The sequence below is a fragment of the Hyperolius riggenbachi genome, chromosome 12, assembly GCF_040937935.1.
Source record: "Hyperolius riggenbachi isolate aHypRig1 chromosome 12, aHypRig1.pri, whole genome shotgun sequence".
Taxonomy (NCBI): Eukaryota; Metazoa; Chordata; class Amphibia; order Anura; family Hyperoliidae; genus Hyperolius; species Hyperolius riggenbachi.
This window is the reverse complement of record NC_090657.1, coordinates 105,310,372-105,333,067: the sequence shown is the minus strand read 5'-3', so window position 1 is coordinate 105,333,067 and position 22,696 is coordinate 105,310,372. Positions and strand designations below refer to the sequence as shown.

Here is a 22,696-nt window from a genome sequence, read left to right as displayed (position 1 = left end):
CACACCCAAGACTAGGGAACTGCATTGTCTTTGTGTCATATTCCAGACTAGTTCCAGGGTGTTGATGATCACGGACTTCACACCCAAGACTAGGGAATTGTATTATTATTTATGTTATGCTCCAGACTAGTTCCAGGGTGTTGTGACTACGGACCTCACACCCCAGACTAGGATTGTGCTATTACTGTATTACGTTAGCCCAGTTCAGGGCAAAACATTCATATTAGCTGCAGGGCTTCCTGCAACCCAGCCTCGGTCCCTCGCCCAGGGGTCCACAGGCTGCAGGAATATCACCCACAGTCAGGGGTGAATTCCTCAGGAGTCTTAGGTCGCCAGCTCCTCTGGTGGTCACCACTCAAAGTATTACTGTTGCACCAAACACTCATAACACTCTCACTATTCTGGTGTCCAGAGGTTAGTAATACATCTGTATTATCGCTGATTCTGCAGATCATCGATAATCAGGCGTATATCTGCATTCTTGGTGGTACTGCAGATCGCCAATAATCAGATTCTCTCTGCGTGCTGACACCAATCGTTACAGTTTCATAGCAACAGGGGGTGCAGAGATATCGACCACACCAGGGCCCCTCTAACAGAGGGGTCCAGCAGGGCCCTCCTTCAACCGCTTTTTTATCTCTTTATTGGTGCTAAACTGGTGATGATCACCTCTGCATGTGCTTTGATTATTTGTAACCATAAATAGTGTCCTGCTCCCCAGTTTATAACTCTAAGGCCTGGAACCAACTAGGAAAGCATTTTTGAGCGATTTGTGATTTGAAAAGCTCTTGCTAATGTAATGCTATGGGTGTGATCCCACTTGAGCATGTGATTTTATAAAAATCCCCCATAGCATTGCATTAGCAAGAACTTTTTCAAATCCCCAGTGCTTAGAAAAGGCTGCTAGTGGGTTTGAGACCTGACACTGTAATAGTCCTTGGAAGGTTTTGGTGCTCCATATAAAAATTGCTATGCGCTTGAGGGTGCCCAATGTAAAACTCTCGCTTGGGCTCAGAGCTTCAAAACTATGGTATTGATTCAAATATAAATCGAATGAATTTGGGGTACATCCGATTCGGGTACATGTATGATCTCCAGACTATCAGCACTATGTGCACTAGAATGCAGATTCATAAATGTCCATCATAAACAAACAAGAGGCTCTCAGCACTGACAGCCTCTAAAGATGTGTGCAGAACGGTCGTCAGGCTCAACTGCCCTGAATGACACTGCCCCAGAGCCTCAACTGGTCCAGGTATGTTGAACATGTCGATTCATCTTTTATGCCATTGATGTCACTGGATTGATGGTCATTTTTCACCTAATTAAGAGGAAAACCTTTATACACTGCAGTGTCAGGACTGATGCACTTTTTTCTTGTTTACTCTAAAATACCATTGTGCATCCGGCAAGGGCGGGGTTGTTATTCTGGTTGCTTGAGAGCTCTGGATAACTGAGTTTACTGTACTTACAAGGCCTTCCTGAATAGCAGTGGCACAGTCCAACTGCCAGAATGGTGGAACACAAGTAAGCAGGCTGGGTAGCATCTTTATGTAGGTCTCTTCCAAAGTGTGCTTTTGAGGTGAGGAAACAAACTAGTCCATGAGGAAATAAAAGTCCAAAACCTGTTGGCAAAGCTCGTCTTTCACTTGAGCTGGACCTCGAACGGCCACTGGGAGAGAACAGTGTAGTGTCCACTGCATGGACCATTGTGGCTCATAGGCTATATGTGAAATGCATCCGCCATTCAGGAAAAATTGCAGCCTGCGCATAAGTGGTGTCCGCTTACCCCAATGGATCCATTGCAGACTTACAAGTGTTAAACGGACAAAATTTGCTGTGCATTTTATTTTTGTGTGGCTTGAAAATGGACCAATCAAAGCCTGCTTAGGTGGCGTTCAATTGGTCTGTTTTCAAGCTACACAAATCTCCATACAAATTCTGCATAATCCTGCAACAGCTTGGAGTTATTTGCATCTCACTGACCATCCCTTATGACTGGTTCCACTCCGGTGCACCATAAGCTCTGCTGCTCAACCTCTTCACCTCTCCACTTGCTTCTGTACTGGCTGCCTCCACACAAAGGATACAATTCAAGATACTAACATTCATTTACAATTCTTCACAATCTTACTACACTTACCTCTAAATACCATCCTGTACACAGTCTTCCCTCGGCTAACAATATAATCCTGCTATCCCCTCTAGTCACTTGTAAAGATGGCCAATGGCAACTCCAGGCTTGGCAGTGATATGCCTTGGGCCTAGTCAGCGGTGTAGGCCAGGTATGGGCTCATTGTTCTGGTTCTAACAATATGTATTTAGCCTGATACATATCTTTAAAAAAAAAAACATTTTATTAAATCAACTTTGCCAAATTCCAAAATTTCGGGGCAGCAGAGGGTGTTCTTTCATTGCACACTTTATAACGGTGGCCCTAAAATGTTGTATTTTGACAATAATGATTTCATAAAGTGTTTCTTAAGGTGGTGTGCCAGCTCATATTGTTACTGCCCATTTTGGATGATGCCTGTTTTTGTACCTGTCATAAAACACTAAAATGTCCTTCCTGAAGTAATGCTTAAAGCTGTATCCCATTCTTTAGATATGGCCTCACACATGTTTTATACAGAGTTATTAGTATACAGGTAGTCCCTGGTTAACGAACGAGATAGGGACTGTAGGTTCGTTCTTAACCTGAATCTGTTCTTAAGTTGGAACATTGTGCCATCTCTGTCCCCTGTACCTCAAGTGTCCCCCTCTGTGTCACCTCTGCCTTTGTACCTGTTTATACAAGTTTAAAAGCCATTTTTTCTTTAATTTTTTTTAAAATGGATTTTCTCAAAAACTACCAGTCCAAATTGAAATTTTTTTTACTTGTTCCCATGGAAACAGAGAATCCATGCCGTTCGTATCGGCGGGTCGTTCGTTCGTAAGTCAGGGACTACCTGTACTAGCATTTCATGTTTCTGTTTCCTGTTCTATTGGTCTCACAAGTTTATATGCTTTAGCTACTGCTGCTTGGCATTGAAAATGGTTGCTTAACTTGCTTTTAACCAGTATTCCTTAAACTGATGTTAACAGCTGCATCCCATTTAGTTTCATGGCAGAATACCACTGGTAAGGACAAGAAGCATGACTTTACATTTATCAATATTAAACTTAATTTCCAGTTTCCTATTTAACTGCCCATAAAGACATCCTGCCAAAACCCTTCTGTAGTATGTTACTATCCTGCTTAGTGTTGGTAATATCAAAATAACTTTGTATCATCAGCAAACATGGCAACACTACTTATTGTTCCATCTACTAGTTTCAGTTATAAAGTAACTAAATTACGCCTGTCAAAATCTTTTATTGTTTTAGATACCATGGAGATGAGTGAGAACTACAAAAACCTTCACTGACTTAGGAAAGGAATTAAATCATGGACCACAATTTTTTTCTTAAAATTTCAGTCTTTAAAAGTTGTCTTCCATGTCACACACTAACACACAGCAATTACTTTTGTGTTTCAGGCCAGAGTTAATATTCGTTAGATTCCAAATGAAGGGCGGACTACAAAATGAGCACAAGCCAGGGTTAATTAACTAATGCAAAATACCTCTGTTTTATTTATGAACTGCCTAGAGGCCATGTTGTGTCAGCTAGTACATCAGTACTAAGCTAGGGCATTCATTATCTTGTTGGGGAAATGGATGAGGTCAATGTCCAGCAATACATTTTTGGATTGCATCTTTACGGGTTGACTGTTCTTTCTGCGCGGATTTGGGCTCACACACACACACATCGGCATTTGTTACGCTGATCACACATACTAGGTTGGACAGAACAATTATTGGATGACATTAGTAAAATATATGTAGTGTGTATGAGGACCTTGCTAAACAAGCCATTCAAATAATATTCTGTCTGTTTAAAAAGTGTATTCGAGGTGACATGTGACATGATGAGATAAACATGTGTATGTACAGTACAAAACAACATTCATAACCAGGCTGTTTTACTTGTTTTATTTTGCTGCCTGAAAGTGTTAATTTTTAGACATGGAAGGGACAGCTTCTATCTTGTCAGTACCTTCTCAGGAATATAGTAAGCATCACTGATAAGCAAATTACAGCCATAAGAGTTTTTCTGGCAAAATACAACTGCTGAGCTCAGGAGAGATAAGAGGGTCAATAGTTCATGTATTTTAAGTCTGGGGCACTTAATAGGCTGCCACTGATTAGAGACAGTAAAACATTCAAGCTACTTTGCAAATGTTTAAATATGAAAGAAAACTCTAGGATACTTATAAAGTCATTTTTAAGAGTAGGATGATAAATACAATTTTTTATCTCATCAGTTTAATTTTCACCTAGGGTTCACTTTAAACCTTTTACAATGTTGTGTAAATTATATATTTTCTTTTAAACAATACCAGTTGCCTGGCAGTCCTGCTTTTAGTTGCAGTAGTGTATGAATAACACACCTGAAACACGCATGCAGCTAATCTGGTCAGACTTCAGTCAGAGCACCTGATCTGTATGCTTGTTCAGGGTCTATGGCTAGTTAGAGGATCAGCAATGCCAGGCAATGTGAATTGTTTAAAAGGAAATAAATGTCAGTTTCCATATTTACTTTATTTCATGTATTCTTTGAAGGACAACTATCGATAAACACGTTTTTTTACTTTAACCATTTCAGCCCACGGGGATTTTTCACCTTATGCATCGGAGCAATTTTCACCTCCCATTCATTTGCTAATAACTTTATCACTACTTATCACAATTTATTGATCTATTGATCTATATCATGTTTTTTCCGCCACTAATTAGGCTTTCTGTGGGTGGTACATTTTGCTAAGAGCCACTTTACTGTAAATGCATTTTTACAGGATTAAAAAGAAAAAAATGGAAAAAAATCATTATTTTTCAGTTTTTGGCCATTATAGCTTTAAAATAATCCATGCTACCAATTTTATTTGGGGAATATTTTGGTGTGGGACATAAATAGTCAATTTTTAATGTTGCTATATGTGTAAATTGTATTGAAAAAAAAAAAAGTGTAAATGTAGTTTTACTATTTGGCCACAAGATGGTCACCTTCATTTTTGTTTTCCCTCCTTGTACTTCTCGCTAAGCGGAAGTACAAGGGGGATGCGGAAATTCTTCCGGGCAGAAGAACTGAAGCCTCACGGGTGAGCTCTTCGGTTTTTCTGCGGGGAACAGGGATCGGTGATCGGGAACCATGTTTCCTTTCACTGATCCCAGGGCTACCGGGGGACACGCCCGGGAGCGCGCCATAGCGCAGGCGTGCATCACAGCAGCCGCCCGGACGTGAGCTTCACGTCTGGGCGGCTGAAATGGTTAAATACTCTACAGTATATTATGGTTCACATTACCATTAGTGCCAGGGACATTGTATTTTTTAACCCAGTTCTCTTGGTCTGCTTTAAAATCATCCTTCACTCCTAACACAGCTCACAAATACTTCACTGTGTTCAGCCGCTGGGAGGCTGATGACAGAGCGCAGCTCCGTCATTCAAGTGGGGATGCGCGCATCGGCACGTGCAATCCCCTGCAATCTGAATTGGCATCAATTGGCGTGGAGTGGTCCTGGGGCTGCCACTCCACTCACGCCAATCGGCATGGAGTGGTCGTTTAGCGGTTAAGGATAGCAAACTGCAAGTTTTATCTGAGTTCAGCCACAATACCATTTTGCCCATGTGCAGAGAACTATTGTTTCCTACATCTGGCCATGCATGTTTCCCTAGTCGTTGTGCTGCAGACTCCTCATTTTGTCTGTTATAAAATGTGCTGCTGCAATGCCTGGCAGACACTTTTTTACACTGCATGCCACAGGATCTAAGCAGTGAAGGGGAAAATAAAAGTGTATCTTCCCCTTCAGATACTCCTCAACCCTTTAGCCAGCCATGCAAACAGGGTGGCAAGGAAGGAAGACCCACCACTGAGCAGCCAAAGGCTCTTCCCCATGAGCCATAACCCACAAACATGGCTTTAAACATTGGGAAAGGGGGCACTGTTGGAAAGGGGGAGGGGGGGAGGTTTAATGGAGGGGGTAAATTAAAAGGTGTACTCACATTCACAATCATGTGTACTCACTAAAGCCCCACTGCAACTGCCCAAGACTGAACTGCTTTCTAAGTCTACCCATCGATCCAAATTAATGGACAGAGGAGGATACCCAAACAATCCTCCAAGCACAAACCATTGGTAGCACCTATTAAGCTGCTGTATTGCATCAGCTGTACACATGCGGAGACCAACTGCAGTGAAAACATGAGTGACATATGGCAGCAGGCAATGGAGGGAGGCAGGGCAGATGTGGCAGCTGGTTTAAAATGAGCCTTCGTAATTTAAAGGCTTCAACTCACTTAGGGCCCTTTCACACAAGCTGTTGATAGGCAGTGAAAAGACTGGCGAACTCTCACAACTGCTTGCTGCTGCCTGGTAACTGTTCACTGAGCGCGCAGTTCAGCTGCCCATGTGAAAGGGCTGTTAGACACATTCAGTTAAAAAAAATAAAGGGTCAGTAAAATACATTCTTTGCTGTGCCTTGAAGGTTGGAGTGAGCATATGATACTATATGCTCACTCCAACCTGAATTATTGCAAATACCTTTTGTTTTAAGAAGGCAAACTTTTGTTTTGTTTTTTTCAGTAAAATATGGCATTCAGTATTTTAGACTGTTTTCCAAATTCACTATTTTAATACATGGAGTAATAGTTTAATAATTTACTCAAAAACTAGATGTAAAACTATGGAAATACAGTTAGGTTCATAAATAACGAATACACAGCTGTGCATCCGGTTTAGGGGTCCTACTGCAACCTCCTGTTATTCCATGTGCCTGGGAGAAGGGAAAAGCACAAACATAGCGAGCTATCTCCAGGACACACACTGTGCGGAGTTGCTGCCACCAATGTATGGGAGGGGACACTCACTCCCCCCTTAGTTCCCTGCTCACCGTCAGGCTTCTTGATCTAAAGCGTATCACAATAATATCCAGCAGGCATTTGAGTGTGTGCGTCAGAGCCCCTGATGAGTCACGCCCCTAGTGACGAAACGCGTAGGGCGGAGCTAATTGACGCACACGCTACCTGATTCAGGAACTAATCCGGACGGCTTGGGAGCGGTGACGGGCAGAGACCTGAAACGCCGGCTGATGGATATGTGAGATATGCCTAACTTTTTTATCTATCTGGTACGCTTTGTTTTATTGGGGCTGAGTTGGCCATATTAAAAAGCAGTTTTACACTATGGGAAGCGCCCTTCTGTTTTTATGCTTGTAGATGCTGGATATTATTGTGATACGCTTTAGATCAAGAAGCCTGACGGTGAGCAGGGAACTAAGGGGGGAGTGAGTGTCCCCTCCCCTACATTGGTGGCAGCAACTCCGCACAGTGTGTGTGTTTACACAAAAAGGGTGTACTGTCCTGGAGATAGCTCGCTATGTTTGTGCTTTTCCCTTCTCCCAGGCACATGGAATAACAGTAGGTTGCAGTAGGACACCTAAACCGGATGCGCAGCTGTGTATTCGTTATTACTGTGTGAGGGGATTTTTGTCTTCCTTTTTAGACAGCAAGCAGCAACCCGAATAGGAATTGACTCTAAGTGTGTGGTGAGCGTGGTATCGTTGTGTACGCGTAGGTTCATAAATATTTGGACTGAGACAACTTTTTTCTCATTTAGTTCTATCCAATACCCCAATTAATTTTAAATAAAACAACTCAGGTGCAGACTTTCGGCTTTAGTCCAGTGGGTGAATAAATCCATTGCATAAAAATTTGAGGCAACTATAGCATTTTTGTAACAATAAAAACTAAAACTAAAATTTTTTCACTCAATCCTTTCATTTCAGGGGCTCGAAAGTAATTGGAAAATTGACTCAAGGGCTATTTCATGGGCAGATGTGGGCAAGTCCATTGTAATGCCCTTATCAATTAAGCCAATAAGGGCCTGGAGTTGATTTGTGGTGTGGTGTGGTGCTTGCATGTAAAAGATTTTGCTGTAAACAGAAAACATGCGGTCAAAACAGCTCACCGTGCAGGTGAAATACGTCATCCTTATGCCTCTTTTCTACAGGCAGTGAAATGCCTCTCAAACTCTCACACATGCTTGCTGCTACCTTACTGCTGCCTGGTAACTGCTCACTGCTACCTGGTAACTGCTTGCTGAGCACACAGTTCAATTGCTCATGGAATAAAGCCCTTAGGCCTTGTTCAGACTACACGCGCTGCCGTGCGCATTTCGGCAGCGCGTATGATGGCTGGATAGTGTACTGGTTAAGGGCTCTGCCTCTGACAAAGGCGAGCTGGGTTCAAATCTCGGCTCTACCTGTTCAGTAAGCTGCACCTATTCAGTAAGGAGTTTTTTGGGCAAGTCTCCCTAACACTGCTACTGCCTACTGGGTGCGCTCTAGCGGCTGCCTCGCAGGAGCTTTGAGTCCGAGAAAAGCGCTATACAATAAAAAAAAAAGGAATTAAAGGAATAATTAAAAGGAATTATTAGTATAGTGTGTGACACGCAAGAACGCCTAGTCTGAGAAATTGCTACAAAACTACAAGTGGCAAAATCTATAGTTTGGTACATCCTGAGAAAGAGAAAGCAAGCACTGGTGAACTCAGCAATGCAAAAAGACCTGGACATCCATGGAAGACAAAAGTGGTGAAGGATTGAAGAAACATTTCCATTGTGAAAAGAAACCCCTTTACAATAGCCAACAAAGTGAACAACCCACTCCAGGGGGTAGGAGTAGCAATATCCAAGTGTACCATAAAGAGAAGACTGCATGAAAGTCAACACAGCGGGTGCACTGCAAGGTGCAAGCCACTCACAAGCCTCAAGAATAGAAAGGCTAGATTGGACTTTGCTAAAGAACATCTAAAAATTCAGCACAGTTCTGGAAAAACATTCTTTGGACAAATCAAGCTCTACAGAATGATGGCAAGAAAAAGGTATGGAGAAGGTGTGGAACAGCTCATTATCCAAAGCATACCACATAATACAATACAATACAATAACATTTCTATAGCGCTTTTCTCCCATAGGACTCAAAGCGCTTAGGCTCTCTCAGATTCAGTAATTAGTAGGATGAAGTATTCACACAACAAAAGTTATATTTCTGCAAATGCCAAACTGAACAGGTGGGTTTTCAGTCTGGATTTAAACACGTCCAGGGATGGAGCTGTCCTGATCTGTTGAGGTAAGGAGTTCCAAAACGTAGGGGCAGCATGACAGAAGGCTCTGGGATCAAAAGTTTCCAAGTGGACTCTGGGTATGACTAGATTATTAGAACCTGTTGATCTGAGAATGCGGGGATTGCTACGCAGCTGCAACATATCTTTCATGTATCCAGGGCCTAAATTATTCAGGGATTTAAATGTCAGTAGGCCGATCTTGAATAGGACCCTCCATTCTATAGGTAGCCAGTGAAGGGAGTGCAGGACTGGCGTTATGTGGCAGTGACGGGGTTGGTTGGTTAGCAGTCTGGCAGCAGTATTCTGTATCAGCTGTAGTCGGTACAAGACCTTTTTTGGAAGGCCAGTGTAGAGAGCATTGCAGTAGTCCAGTCGGGATGTGATGAAGGCGTGGACTAAGGTTGGCAGATCTTCTGGGGGTATGATAATCTGTAAAGCACGGTGAAGGCAGTGTGATTGCTTGTGTGTGCATGGCTGCCAGTGTCACTGGAACACTAGTGTTTATTGATGATGTGACACAGGACAGAAGCAGCTGAATGAATCCTGAGGTGTTCAGAGACATAGGGCCATATCCTATTGCTGAACTCGCCAGCGCAAAGCACTGGCGAGTTCTTAACTTAGGCGATGGGGGCATCGCCTAATGTTATTAAACTTTAGACCCCCCCAGGCGTAAAAGAACTTGCTTCGGCGATATAATCGCTCAGCGAGTTCTTAACACGGTCTCCAGTTACCCTTTGCATGCCTTGAGCGTTAGCTTAGACCTGCAAAAAGCAGGTCCAAACCAGACCAAACGGACGTCGTCGCCGCAGCATCTGGGGTCTCCTTTAGTTATCTCACATTTTTATGCAATTTTTTTTTCACCCCACTGAGTTAAAACAAAGTCTGCGCTTAAATTAAGTTATGTCATGTGAAATTCATTGTGGTATATACAGAATCAAAATTAGACAAAAAGTTGTCTCTGTCCAAATATTTATGGACTTAACTAGTTTTTTTTTGTTAAACTTTCTTATTTTCCTGATTAGCTTAATTAGTTTTCACCTATTCTCTGTTCTGTTTCCTCCCTTTTATCACCTTAATGAATGGCTGTTAGTTACCGACAGCTCCAGGCAGGAGGTAAAATACTGAACATCTGACTTGCTTTACCACGTGCTCCAAACTTTGTGAAATTACCTCACTAGTGGGTAATTTTTACTGAATGTGGTAAGGCTTTGTGAATTGAGTCTATAGTTGATTGCTCCACCAGATCATGTTTTGCTAGTAATACATGTGTATCTTCCTACAGACTGGCAAAACATTGAGGATCCTTTCACATTTCCGCCGTTGCATAGCACAAAATCGTCACATTGCACCACAGAAGCCAGGATAATCCTATGGGGCTATCACATTGATTGCTGTCGGGATAACATAAGGGATACCCTTCCTTCATGTGTGTTCACAGGGGCAGTGAGGCCTCAATGTAACAGTGCGACCTTTTGGAAATGTTGTGGTGTGGTTGAAGGATAATTCCTTCCCAACATCATGTTTAAAGTGTGAAAGGGGCCTTATGTTTTGTAGTATAACTTTAGAGGTTTCATCTTCTATTTTACATGCTTGAAGCATTTTCCTGTTACCTGTGTTCACAAACCACATAAGCAATAGGCTGGAGAGCTACATGAAACAATTGCAGGTAATGGCACAGGACAGTAAATGCATGTTAGAGAAGCAGTAAGAATGCATGACACGTGTGTGTATAAGCTCTTTGTTGGAAGAAATGTGTGACACACAACCACAGCTCTTGCAGGCAATCATACCTTTTTCGAACCAGGCTAAAACCATTAAGTATTTCCTCTCCGAGTTCTCTTGCTCTGACGCTCACATTCTCATACTGAAGCATTGCAGACAGAAAAGTCTCTGCATCTGAAAGTGAAGCACAAGCACATAATATTCAGCATCTACAATACTCAGTGACAAGCATTTACATCCTATTATGTAACAAATAAATGTCTTTCCTTTATCGCTCTCCTTTATTTTTTATAAGTATTGGTGGATTAGCATTTCTGGGACTAATTGACAAATTAGAAGCACTACAAACTATGCAAACGTTAGTGTGACATGCATAGCTTGTGAAGCATATTCACTGGGTAAGCCTACAACGTGATCAATCACAGAGGTCTTACGCTGGAAGCCATCTTTTATACTAATCTGATTTACTGCTATTTCTGGGGATCTTATTAATCATGTTCTGCAACTGGAGTGGATACCTCATTAGAGCTAGGGAAGGCAGTGTGACATGGTAGACAGGCTATGTCTCATTACATCAACTCATTACTTAGGACAGGTGACTGTTTTCAGATAGTAAGGGAAATATTACAATGCTATAACATCTAGTGACCAAGGGCAAAAGTAGTAACTAGTGGTTCAGTAAACTGCTTCTCCGAACCATGTGCAGTCCATGGACGTCTGTTTGTCAATATTTAGCACGGCACAAATCATTGAAATTCAAAATGATATATATCCAGGAAGGGGAATTTTATAGTGTTTAATACATTTTCAATTTATTTTCTCAAGACATCCAATTTCTCAGCAACTAAGTATTTATAAAACAGTTCCCTTTTTAACAGTATTTATTTCAAAGAATTTATCTAGCACCAACAAGATATGCAGTACTTTACAAGCTTAGAATAATTCACATCACTCACTGTCCCTAAAAAGGATCACAATCTAATGAACAACACATTAAAGCCCTATTACTTTAGATTGCAAGCTCGCAAGGGCAGGGCTCTCTCCCTTTTGTGCCTTGGAAGTTCATGTGCATTTTGTTAAAGGATACCCAAGGTGATACGTGACGTGATTTAGATAGACATGGGTATGTACAGTGCCAAGCACACAAATGACTATACTGCATTTTGTCCTTTTTTTTTCCCCTCTGCCTGAAAGAGTTAAAAATCAGGTATGCAAGTGACAGTTTCTGCCCAGGTCAGACTATAGCAGTGTTTCTCAAACATGCCCTTTTGATTTCCCAATGGTGTATGTTTTGCAGGTAACCTCACCTATGCATAGGTGGGGTAATTAGTGTCTCAGCTAGGTGGATTCCATGTAGTTAAGACACTAATTACCCCACCTGTGCATAGGTGAGGTGCATATGCACCGTTGAAGTCAAGAGGAAAGGTTTGAGAAACACTGGACTATAGCATAACCATCAATGATTAGTAATTACAGCCATAAAATACTTTCCTGTCGGTAAATTGCTTCTGAGAGCAGGAAAGAAATAAAAAGGGTCAATAATGCATAGATTTGAGCTCTAGCATACTTCAGTGAAGGTATCACTGAGCAGAGACAATAAAACAGTAAAAACTTAAAAACTAGATTTTAATATAAAATAAAACTGTGGGATATCTAAAAATAAAAATTATTATTTATTATTATTATTATATATATAGTACTTATCCGTTAGCCAGGCGCATCCGGCAGGTGGTGAAAAAACTCCAGAGTTACATCTTTCCCTACTATCCATGTCGGCCGGGAGGGGGAATAGTAATTAGCGCCACCTGCCGGATGTGCCCGGCTAACGGATAAGTACCATATATATATATTTTTAGAAGGAGGAGGATAGATACAATTGTTTTTCTCATCAGCTTATTTTCACCTCGGATATCTTTTAAACCTAGAATTGAACTTTATCCCAATCAGTAGCTGATACCCCCTTTTACATGAGAAATATAATGCTTTTCACCAACAGACCATCAGGGGGCGCTGTATGACTGATTTTGTGCTGAAACCCCTCCCACAAGAAGCTCTGTGACCGAGGTACTTTTGGCAGTTTGTTACAATGTAAGAAGGTTCACAGACAGGAAATAGCTGTTTACAGCTGTCTCTAACAGCCAAAACAGCTAGGAGCAGCTACAAAACCTGACCACAGTAAAAATGTCACCATGTAATAAATGTCAGAATGTAAATCGGGGAGAGGAAAGATTTTACAATGAGCAAACACTGACTAAATCATTTATACATAATTATGGAAAAAATGAAGCACTTTTTTTTACTACATTATTTTCACTGGAGTTCCTCTTTAAAGGATACCCGAACTGAAATGTGACATAATGAGATAGACATGTGTATGTACAGTGCCTAGCACACAAATAACTATGCTGTGTTCCTTTCTTTCTTTCACTGCCTGAAAAAGTTCAGTGTTCTCCCCCGGCTCTTTTAGCCGGGTGCTCCACCTGGCTAGTTTTGGTGACCACCCGGCTGTCATCGGCTCACCTCCTCACCTCCTTCTATGCTGTAAGCAGAGTTGCCCTGCATTTTCATCTCGCCCCACCCGGCTGCTTTTTCATGCCACCCGGCTACTATTTCATGCCACCCAGCTGGAAAAAAATTCTGGGGAGAACACTGGAGTTAAATATCAGGTATGTAAGTGGTTGACTCAGTCCTGACTCAGACAGGAAGTGACTACAGTGTGACCCTCACTGATAAGAAATTCCCCTTTTTTAACTGTTTCTTGCTTTGAGGAGCCATTTTCTGCTAGGAAAGTGTTTTATAGTTGTAATTTCTTATCAGTGAGGGTCACACTGTAGTCACTTCCTGTCTGAGTCAGGACTGAGTCAGCCACTTGCATACCTTATATTTAACTCTTTCAGGCAGGGAAATAAAAAAAAGGAACACAGCATAGTTATTTGTGTGCTAGGCACTGTACATACACACGTCTATCTCATTATGTCACATTTCAGTTCGGGTATCCTTTAACCTCCTTGCCGGTTATCCCGAGTTCAGCTCGGGGTAACCTGCGTAGGAGGATTTCTCAGGCCCCGCTGGGCCGATTTTAAAAAAAAAATTTCTACTGCACTCAGCTAGCACTTTGCTAGCTGCGTGCAGTTTCCGCTCGCCGCCCCAGATTCGCCGCTACCCGCCGCACGCCCCCCCTCCGGACCCCTTGCGCAGCCTGGCCAATCAGTGCCAGGCAGCGCTGAGGGGTGGATCGGGATTCCCTCTGACGTCCCGGGGAAGTGACCGGGGAAGCCCAGCAGGAAATCCCGTTCTGAACGGGATTTCCTGCTTACTCTGATCAGAGTGGATAGGGCGATCAGAGTGGATAGGGGGATGCCGCTTGTCAGCGGCTATCATGTAGCGAGCCCTGGGCTTGCTACATGATTTAAAAAAAAAAAAAAAAAAAATTAAAAGTGCTGCGCTGCCCCCTTGCCGCCAGAATTGTAACGGCAAGGGGGTTAAGGACTGCAGCCTTAAAACCCCTTAAGCTTACAAAGAACACGAAAGAGACCGAGAGCCCGATATGGTGTAGTATGTCAGGAGAATTGGAAATAGAGGTAATCGATAATAAATATACTCACAAAATTGGGTTACCACACAGGCAACCACTGAAACGCAGGTGGGGAGAATTATAGCCTGACCCCACTCAGGTATTAAAATGTCGCTCTCTGTAGACAGGAAAAAGTTGGGGATACACCGCTCCACCCAGGGTGGACTTAATCAATGTAATCGTCAAACAGCAGAGGCGCCAAACAGTGTAAAATAATTAATTTTTAAAAAGTGTTAAAAAAAGGGGGGGATTTGGGTGGATTCACCTCCCTTAAGCAAAGACCAGCCAATGAGCCGTTGACAGACAACAGTATAATTTATTGGGGATTCTCCAGGTAATGCAACGAGTTTCACGGGTAAAGCTCCCGCATCATCAGGCAATCAAAACGGAGAAAAACATTAGCAGGTTATGTCCAGGTATGAGCGCCTCTTTTCCCAGAAGAACTAAAGAAAGCAATCATAAAATCCCTCCTGAAGAAACCATCACTAGATCCTGATTCTGTAACCAACTACAGACCTGTGGCGAACTTACCATTCCTATCAAAAGTTATCGAGAAAGCAGTCGCCAACCAGCTAGAAGCCAGGCTTACAGATAACAACATCTTTGATACTTTTCAGTCAGGATTCAGGAAAAGGCACAGCACTGAAACAGCATTAGTCCGAGTAATGAATGATCTACTTACTGCAAGGGACAAGGGTGATTGCTCAGTTCTGATTCTTCTTGACTTGTCAGCAGCATTTGATACTGTGGATCATGAAATTCTTATCCAGCGACTGAAGAATTACTGTGGCCTAAGGGGTACTGTTCTTAGATGGTTTCAGACCTTCCTATCTGGCAGGACACAGCAAGTATGTCTGGGCACACACTACTCTAATCCAGTGCCACTTGCCTATGGAGTTCCACAGGGTTCTGTACTATCACCATTACTCTTTGCAGCCTACATGCTCCCACTGGGCAAAATAATCCAGAACTATGGCCTAGGATACCATTGTTATGCAGATGACACACAACTGTATCTATCCTTCAAGCCTGGCACCCAAGACCCATCAGCATCCATAAATGCGTGTCTAGTGGATTTACAAAATTGGATGAACACCAGCTGGCTGAGGCTGAACTCTGACAAAACAGAGGTGTTGGTGGTAGGTGGTCCACACATGATGGATAAAGTTCAAAACGCTCACCACCTCAAACTAGCAATTGGGGGAGATACTGTACAGTATAAAGACTCTGTGCGAAACCTTGGGGTGATCCTGGATGGAAATCTAAAACTCAGACAGCAGGTATCAGCTGTCGTCAAGTCTTCCTTCTTCCATCTAAGAAATATAGCGAAAATCAAACACCTTATCCCAGCTGAAGACCTACCTGCCCTGGTTCATGCATTTGTATCCTCCCGCCTAGACTACTGCAACGCCCTGTTCATCGGATCTACAGATAAGGCTCTGCGCCCCTTACAGCTAGTACAGAATGCTGCAGCCAGACTCCTAGCCAATGCCCCCCGCAGCTCACACATCACCCCAGTACTGCAAACTCTTCACTGGTTGCCAGTAAAATGGAGAATCAATTTTAAGATCTGCCTGCTGACATTCAAGGCTCTACACCACATGGGACCCAAATACATAGCGGATCTATTGGAACTTTATGCCCCTTCACCGACCCTCCGCTCTGCCAACAAGATGAAGCTGGTTATTCCCAGGATACACTTAACATTTGGTGCTCGGGCCTTTTCCTACGCAGCCCCTACTCTATGGAACTCACTTCCACAATCAGTACGAGAGGCTACTTCTCTGGACAGCTTTAAAAAAAGGCTAAAAACTCACCTCTTTTCCCGAGCCTTTGAGACTGCATAATGCAGGGTCGCAGCGCTTTGAGTCCCCAGGGAGAAAAGCGCTATATAAATATTATTGTTATTGTTGTTATTGTTAAGGACCAGACACTTTTTTTCCATTCAGACAACTGCAGCTTTAACAGTTTATTGCTCGGTCATACAACGTACTATCTAAATGAATTTTACCTCCTTTTCTTGTCACTAATACAGCTTTCTTTTGGTGCTATTTGATTGCTGCTGTGATTTTTAGTTTTATTATATTCATCAAAAAAGACATGAATTTTGTAAACAAAATTATTTTTTTAACTTTCTGTGCTGACCTTTTTCAAATAAAGTAAAATTTATATATACATTTTTGTCTAAATTTATCGTGCTACATGTATGATCAATAAATAGACACTTATTGGATTTTTTTTGTTTGTGTAAAAGTTATAGCGTTTACAAACTATGGTTCAAAAAGTGAATTTTTCCATTTTCCAGCATCTCTGACTTTTCTGAGCACCTGTCATGTTTCATGAAGTGCTAGAATTCCAGGATAGTATAAATACCCCCCAAATGACCGCATTTTGGAAAGAAGACATCCCAAAGTATTCACTGAGAGGCATGGTGAGTTCATAGAAGATTTGATTTTTTGTCACAAGTTAGAGGAAAATGACACTTTTTAAAAGTTTCCATTTCTGCTAACTTGTGACAAAAAAAATGAAATCTGCCACGGACTCACCATGCCCCTCTCTAAATACTTTGGGGTGTCTACTTTCCAAACTGGGATCATTTGTGGGGTGTGTTTACTGTCCTGGCATTTTGGGGGGTACTAAATTGTAAGCACCCCTGTAAAGCCTAAAGGTGCTCATAGGACTTTGGGCCCCTTAGCGCAGTTAGGCTGCAAAAAATTGTCACACGTGGTATCGCCGTACTCAGGAGAAATAGTATAATGTGTTTTGGGGTGTATTTTTACACATACCCATGCTGGGTGGGAGAAATATCTCTGTAAATGAGAATGTATTTATTTATTTATTTTTACACACAATTGTCCATTTACAGAGATATTTCTCTGTGTGACACTTTTTTGCAGCCTGGGTGCGCTAAGGGGCCCAAAGTCCTATGAGGATCTCACAGGTCATTTTGAGGCATTTGATTTCCAGACTACTCCTCATGGTTTAAGGGCCCCTAAAATGCCAGGGCAGTATAGGAACCCCACAAGTGACCCCATTTTAGAAAGACGACACGCCAAGTTATTCCATTAGGAGTATAGTGAGTTCATAGAAGATTTTATTTTTTGTCACAAGTTAGCGGAAATTGATTTTTATTGTTTTTTTTTCACAAAGTGCCATTTTCCACCAACTTGTGACAAAAAATAAAATCTTCTATGAACTCATCATACACCTAACGGAATACGTTGGAGTGTCTTCTTTCTAAAATGGGGTCACTTGTGGGGTGCCTATACTGCCCTGGCATTTTAGGGGCCCAAAACCGTAAGAAGTAGTCTGGAAACCAAATGTCTCAAAATGACTGTTCAGGGGTATAAGCATCTGCAAATTTTGATGACAGGTGGTCTAGGAGGGGCCCAATTTTGTGGAACCGGTCATAAGCAGGTGGCCTCTTAGATGACAGTGACTGTAGTGCAGGAAGCGCAGGATGTTCTCAAATCGTGACCTGGACATGGCAGCATGGCATACATGTGATGTATTGGGTGCATAGACCAATAAGACCGCAATACATTCTTTTTGACTAGACCCATGTTAAGGAGAAGGCCCAAAAAAATGTTAAGTTTGGAAACTTGGAGTGGTTTCCACCGAAAAGGCTGGGCATGGCAGCTTCTCGGATTGGCGGTTGCGTATTGTGTGGCATAACGGTTGGTCTCAGCCACAATTAAGTCGTAGAGATCCACGGTGCAGAACAGATGAAAAAAGTCTAGGGTCAATCCTAGATTATCTGTCTCCACCTGGACTCCAGACTGGGTGGTGAAAGGGGGCAGTACGGGTGCGGCGAGAGTCTCTGGAAGAGAATAGGTAGTACGGGCCCGTTTTGCTGGTGGCTGCGACTCGGGTCTTAATGCACGTGCCACCGAACCAGTTTCTACTACCATGCTGGTGCTCACCACTTCACCAGGGTCTACGGTAGTACTGGTGCTAGGTCCAGGAGATGCTACGCTGCTGGTGCATGCCTCACCAAGAAAACTCGGATCAGCGCTAGCACCACTCTGCTGCCCTTGAGTCTGATCCTGTGGTCCAGTGACGAGGTGTGGTATGCCTGGCTCTAGCCAGAACCTCAACCTCGTCATTGCTATCTGTCAGAGAGCCACTGCTGTTCACCGGTTCGTATTCTGACCCGGATGAGGCTTCCCAATCGCACTCACCCCACTGGGCTAGAATCTCGGCGGCCTCTTCAGCGGAATACCTTTTTTTGCCATGGTGGACTGCTAAATTTAGGGGGTATTCCTCTGAGACTACCCAGGAAAAGAAAAAGAGCACCTACCTAGCAAAAAGGAGTACTTGTGAAGTAGAAAGCTGTGGTCACTGAGTTTTGATTAAAAAAAAAATCAAAACTGATCTTTACAGCCCCACAGTTATTGTGCAGTGTTTCTTGCAGTGATCAGGAAAAAAAATATGTTGTCACTGCGGTGGGGCGGGTGAGGTTTTGGCCGGGTGATCAGAAGCCTGCAGGGGGGCAGATTAGGGCCTGATCTGATGGATAGGAGTACTAGGGGGTGACAGGAGGTGATTGATGGGTGTCTCAGGGGGTGATTAGAGAGGGGAATAGATGCAATCAATGCACTGGGGAGGTGATGTGAAGAAGGTCTGAGGGGGATCTGAGGGTTTGGCCGAGATCAGGAGCCCACACAGGGCAAATTAGGGCCTGATCTGATGGGTATGTGTGCAAGGGGGTGACAGGAGGTGATTGATGGGTGTCTCAGGGTGTGATTAGATGGGAGAATAGATGCAATCAATGCACTGTGGAGGTGATCAGGGGGGGACTGAGGGCGATCTGAGGGTGTGGGCGGGTGATTGGGTGCCCACAAGGAGCAGATTAGGGTCTGATCTGATGGGTAGCAGTGACAGGTGGTGACAGGGGGTGATTGATGGGTGTCTCAGGGGCTGATTAGAGGGGAGAATAGATGCAATCAATGCACTGGGGAGGTGATGGGAAGGGGCTCTGAGGGGGATCTGAGGGTTTGGCCGAGTGATCAGGAGCCCACACGGGGCAAATTAGGGCCTGATCTGATAGGTAGGTGTGCTAGGGGGTGACAAGTGGTGACAGAAGGTGATTGACGGATGTCTCTGGGTGTGAATAGAGGGGGGAATAGATGCAAGCAATGCACCGGGGAGGTGATCGGAAGGGGGTCTGAGGGCGATCTGAGGGTGTGGGCAGGTCATTGGGTGCCCGCAAGGGGCAGATGAGGGTCTGATCTGATGCGTATGATGGGTAGCAGTGACAGGTGGTGACGGGGGTGATTGATGGGTGATTAGAGGGGAGAAAAGATGTAAATAATGCACTGGGGAGGTGATCCCCCTGAACACCTCCTCAGTGCATCATTTACATCTGTTCTCCCCTCTAATCACCCACTGATCACCCATCAATCACCCCGTCACCACCTGTCTGATTGCGATCTGAGAGTGTGGGCGGGTGTTTGGGTGCTCGCAAGGGGCAAATTAGGGTCTGATCTGATGGTTAGCAGTGACAGGTGGTGACGGGGTGATTGATAGGTGATCAGGGTGTGATGCAATGCACTGGCGAGGTGATCGGGGGGGGGGGGGGGGTGTCTGAGGGCGATCTGAGGGTGTGGGCGGGTAATTGGGTGCCCGCAAGGGACAGATTAGGGTCTGATCTGATGGGTAGCAGCGACGGGGTGATTGATGGGTGATCAGTGGGTGGTTAGAGGGGAGAACAGATGTAAACAATGCACTTGGGAGGTGATCTGAGGGCGGGTCTGCGGGCGATCTGAGAGTGTGGGCGGGTGATCAGTTGCCCGCAAGGGGCAGGTTAGGGTCTGATCTGATAAGTGGCAGTGACAGGTGGTGAAGGGGTGATTGACAGGTGATCAGTCGGTGATTACAGGGGAGAATAGATGTATACAGTACACAGGGGGGGGGGGTGTGGGGAGGATCTGAGGGTGTGATCAGGAGCCCCCAGGGGGCAGTTTAGGACCCAATCTAAAATATAGCGTTGACAGATAACAACAATAACAATAATATTTATATAGCGCTTTTCTCCCTGGGGACTCAAAGTGTCCCCAGGGAGTGACAGGGGGTAATTGGTGGGTGATTAGGGGGGTGATTGGGTGCAAACAGTGGTCTGAGGGGGTGATCGGTGGGGGGGGGGTAAAACCCATCGGCGCTGCTAACTGGCTGAGGGGTTGACGTCGGCAGTGGGTGGAGCCTAATGCCGGCGAATGCGCCCACATCTATGCGCGCGATCCCCAGCTAATTAGTCCCCCAAGTGCCGCTGCCGATCGGCGTCATGCGGTCATGGGGGAGCCACTTTGCCGACGCTCATAGGTAGTGGGCGGTCGGAGAGTGGTTAATCATAACTAGAGTGATGCATGGTACACATTTTTCCAGGGCTGTGGAGTCGGAGCAATTTTGGGTGCCTGGAGTCGGAAAAAAATGCACCGACTCCGACTCCTAATGAATATGTAACTGTAATTAAAATAGAAAATACGATAAAATGTTCTATTTCTCAGATAATAGTCATTAAAAATAATGTATATATACAGTATATATACAGTAATAGCTGTGTTCAGTCCACAAAAATGAAATAAACCAATCAAAATTAGTTACTTGTTCTGCTTCAATAAAGCAGTCCACGTATTTTTAAAGTCAGATATACACATCTGATTGTGACTGTATAGTATATATGATGTGTACACAGGAAAATCTTATATATATACGAAATAACATCTATGCTGTAAGTATAAAGCCTGATGTGTAGCCATGTCACTAATAGAGATGGTCAATGAGATGGAAATAATTCTGCATTGATGCCGGTTTATGCAAATGTATGCACTCTCTTTGCTCATGAAATCAAATAATTTGATATGTTAAAATTTGGTTTGGTGACTACAAATTAAAGGGTACCTGAGATGGATGAAAAGAAAAGTGTTATACATACCTGGGGCTTCCTCCAGCCCCCTTCAGGCTAATCAGTCTCTCGCTGTCCTCCTCCACCACCTGGATCTTCTGCTAGGAGTCCTGGCAATTCAGCCAGTCAGAGCAGTCTGGCTACGTGCCGCTTCCACAGCCAGGAGCGTTCTGCAATTACGCAATAGTGCTGCGCAGGTGTAGTACGCTCCCGGCAGCGGAGTGTGTGCATGCGCACTACACCAGACTGGCTCAAGAACCTGGACTTATAGCAGAAGATCCAGGTGGCGGAGGAGGACAGCGAGGGACTGATTAGCCTGAAGGGGGCTGGAGGAAGCCCCAGGTATGTATAAAACTTTAATTTCATCTGTCTCAGGTTTACTTTGTTACACAGTAGTACTATACTCTACATATGCTCTCCCCACAGAGCTGCAGGGAATCCACTGAGAATGTTGTGCACATTGAACACAGAGGTGTTGTCTATCACCCATAAACCTTGTTCAGATTGTGCATGAAGAATGTGTAATAGAGGAAGAATCTCCTCATTCCCCTGCAGAGTACCTGCACATCATTCTTACATGTACCCACAGTTACATTGCCTAGGGCCTGATAGATGTTCTTTGTTCCGCTCTGTACCTTTTACAAGTACTCTTACCAAGGACTAGTTTTAGTCTAAAGGGAATAAATATAGTAGTCTACATATCCTTCTCACTTCAGTTGTCTTGTAAAGTTTCTAAGCGTTGGCCGTTAAGAGACGAATTTCACATTACATACTGTTAATCAACAAAATTGTAATATGCAAATTAGAGGAGTTGGAGTCGAGGAGTCGGAGTCATTGGAATCCTAAACTGAGGAGTCGGAGTCAGGGGATTTTTGGACAGGACTCCACAGCCCTGCATTTTTCCCCACTGTGTATGCACAACATTTAGGGCCCATTCACACTAGAGCGTTTTGCCGCGATTTTGTCAAAACGCTCAAACGCTAGCGCTTTTTAAAAGCGCTAGTGTAATAAAACCCTATGGGCACGTTCTTACTTGAGCGTTTTGTGCTAATTGTCCAAAATCGTGATACGCAAACGCGTCTCCTGCACCATTTTCAGGCGATTTCCCGCCGTTCGCGTTTCAGTGCTTGAAAAACGCTAAACGCGATCGCGGAAAAATCGCCGCAGTGTTCAGTGATTTTTCTACTGAAAAAATCACTTGCGCAAAACGCCGGCAAAAATCGCTGGCGTTTTGCGTTTCTAGGTGTGAATGGGCCCTTAAAAATGGTACTGGGAAAAAAATGGTGACTTGGTA

The 22,696-nt window shown here is 43.7% G+C and overlaps 1 protein-coding gene across 1 annotated transcript in view; it reads right to left on the bottom strand.

Moving 5' to 3' along the window:
- The window catches only part of SKAP1 (src kinase associated phosphoprotein 1), an 827,172-nt gene that overhangs the window by 754,237 nt on the left and 50,239 nt on the right, over positions 1–22,696 (bottom strand). The window contains exon 2 of the mRNA XM_068262705.1: positions 10,993–11,098. Within this exon, the coding sequence (XP_068118806.1) occupies positions 10,993–11,098 (106 nt within the window). The remainder of the gene's footprint in view (positions 1–10,992; positions 11,099–22,696) is intronic.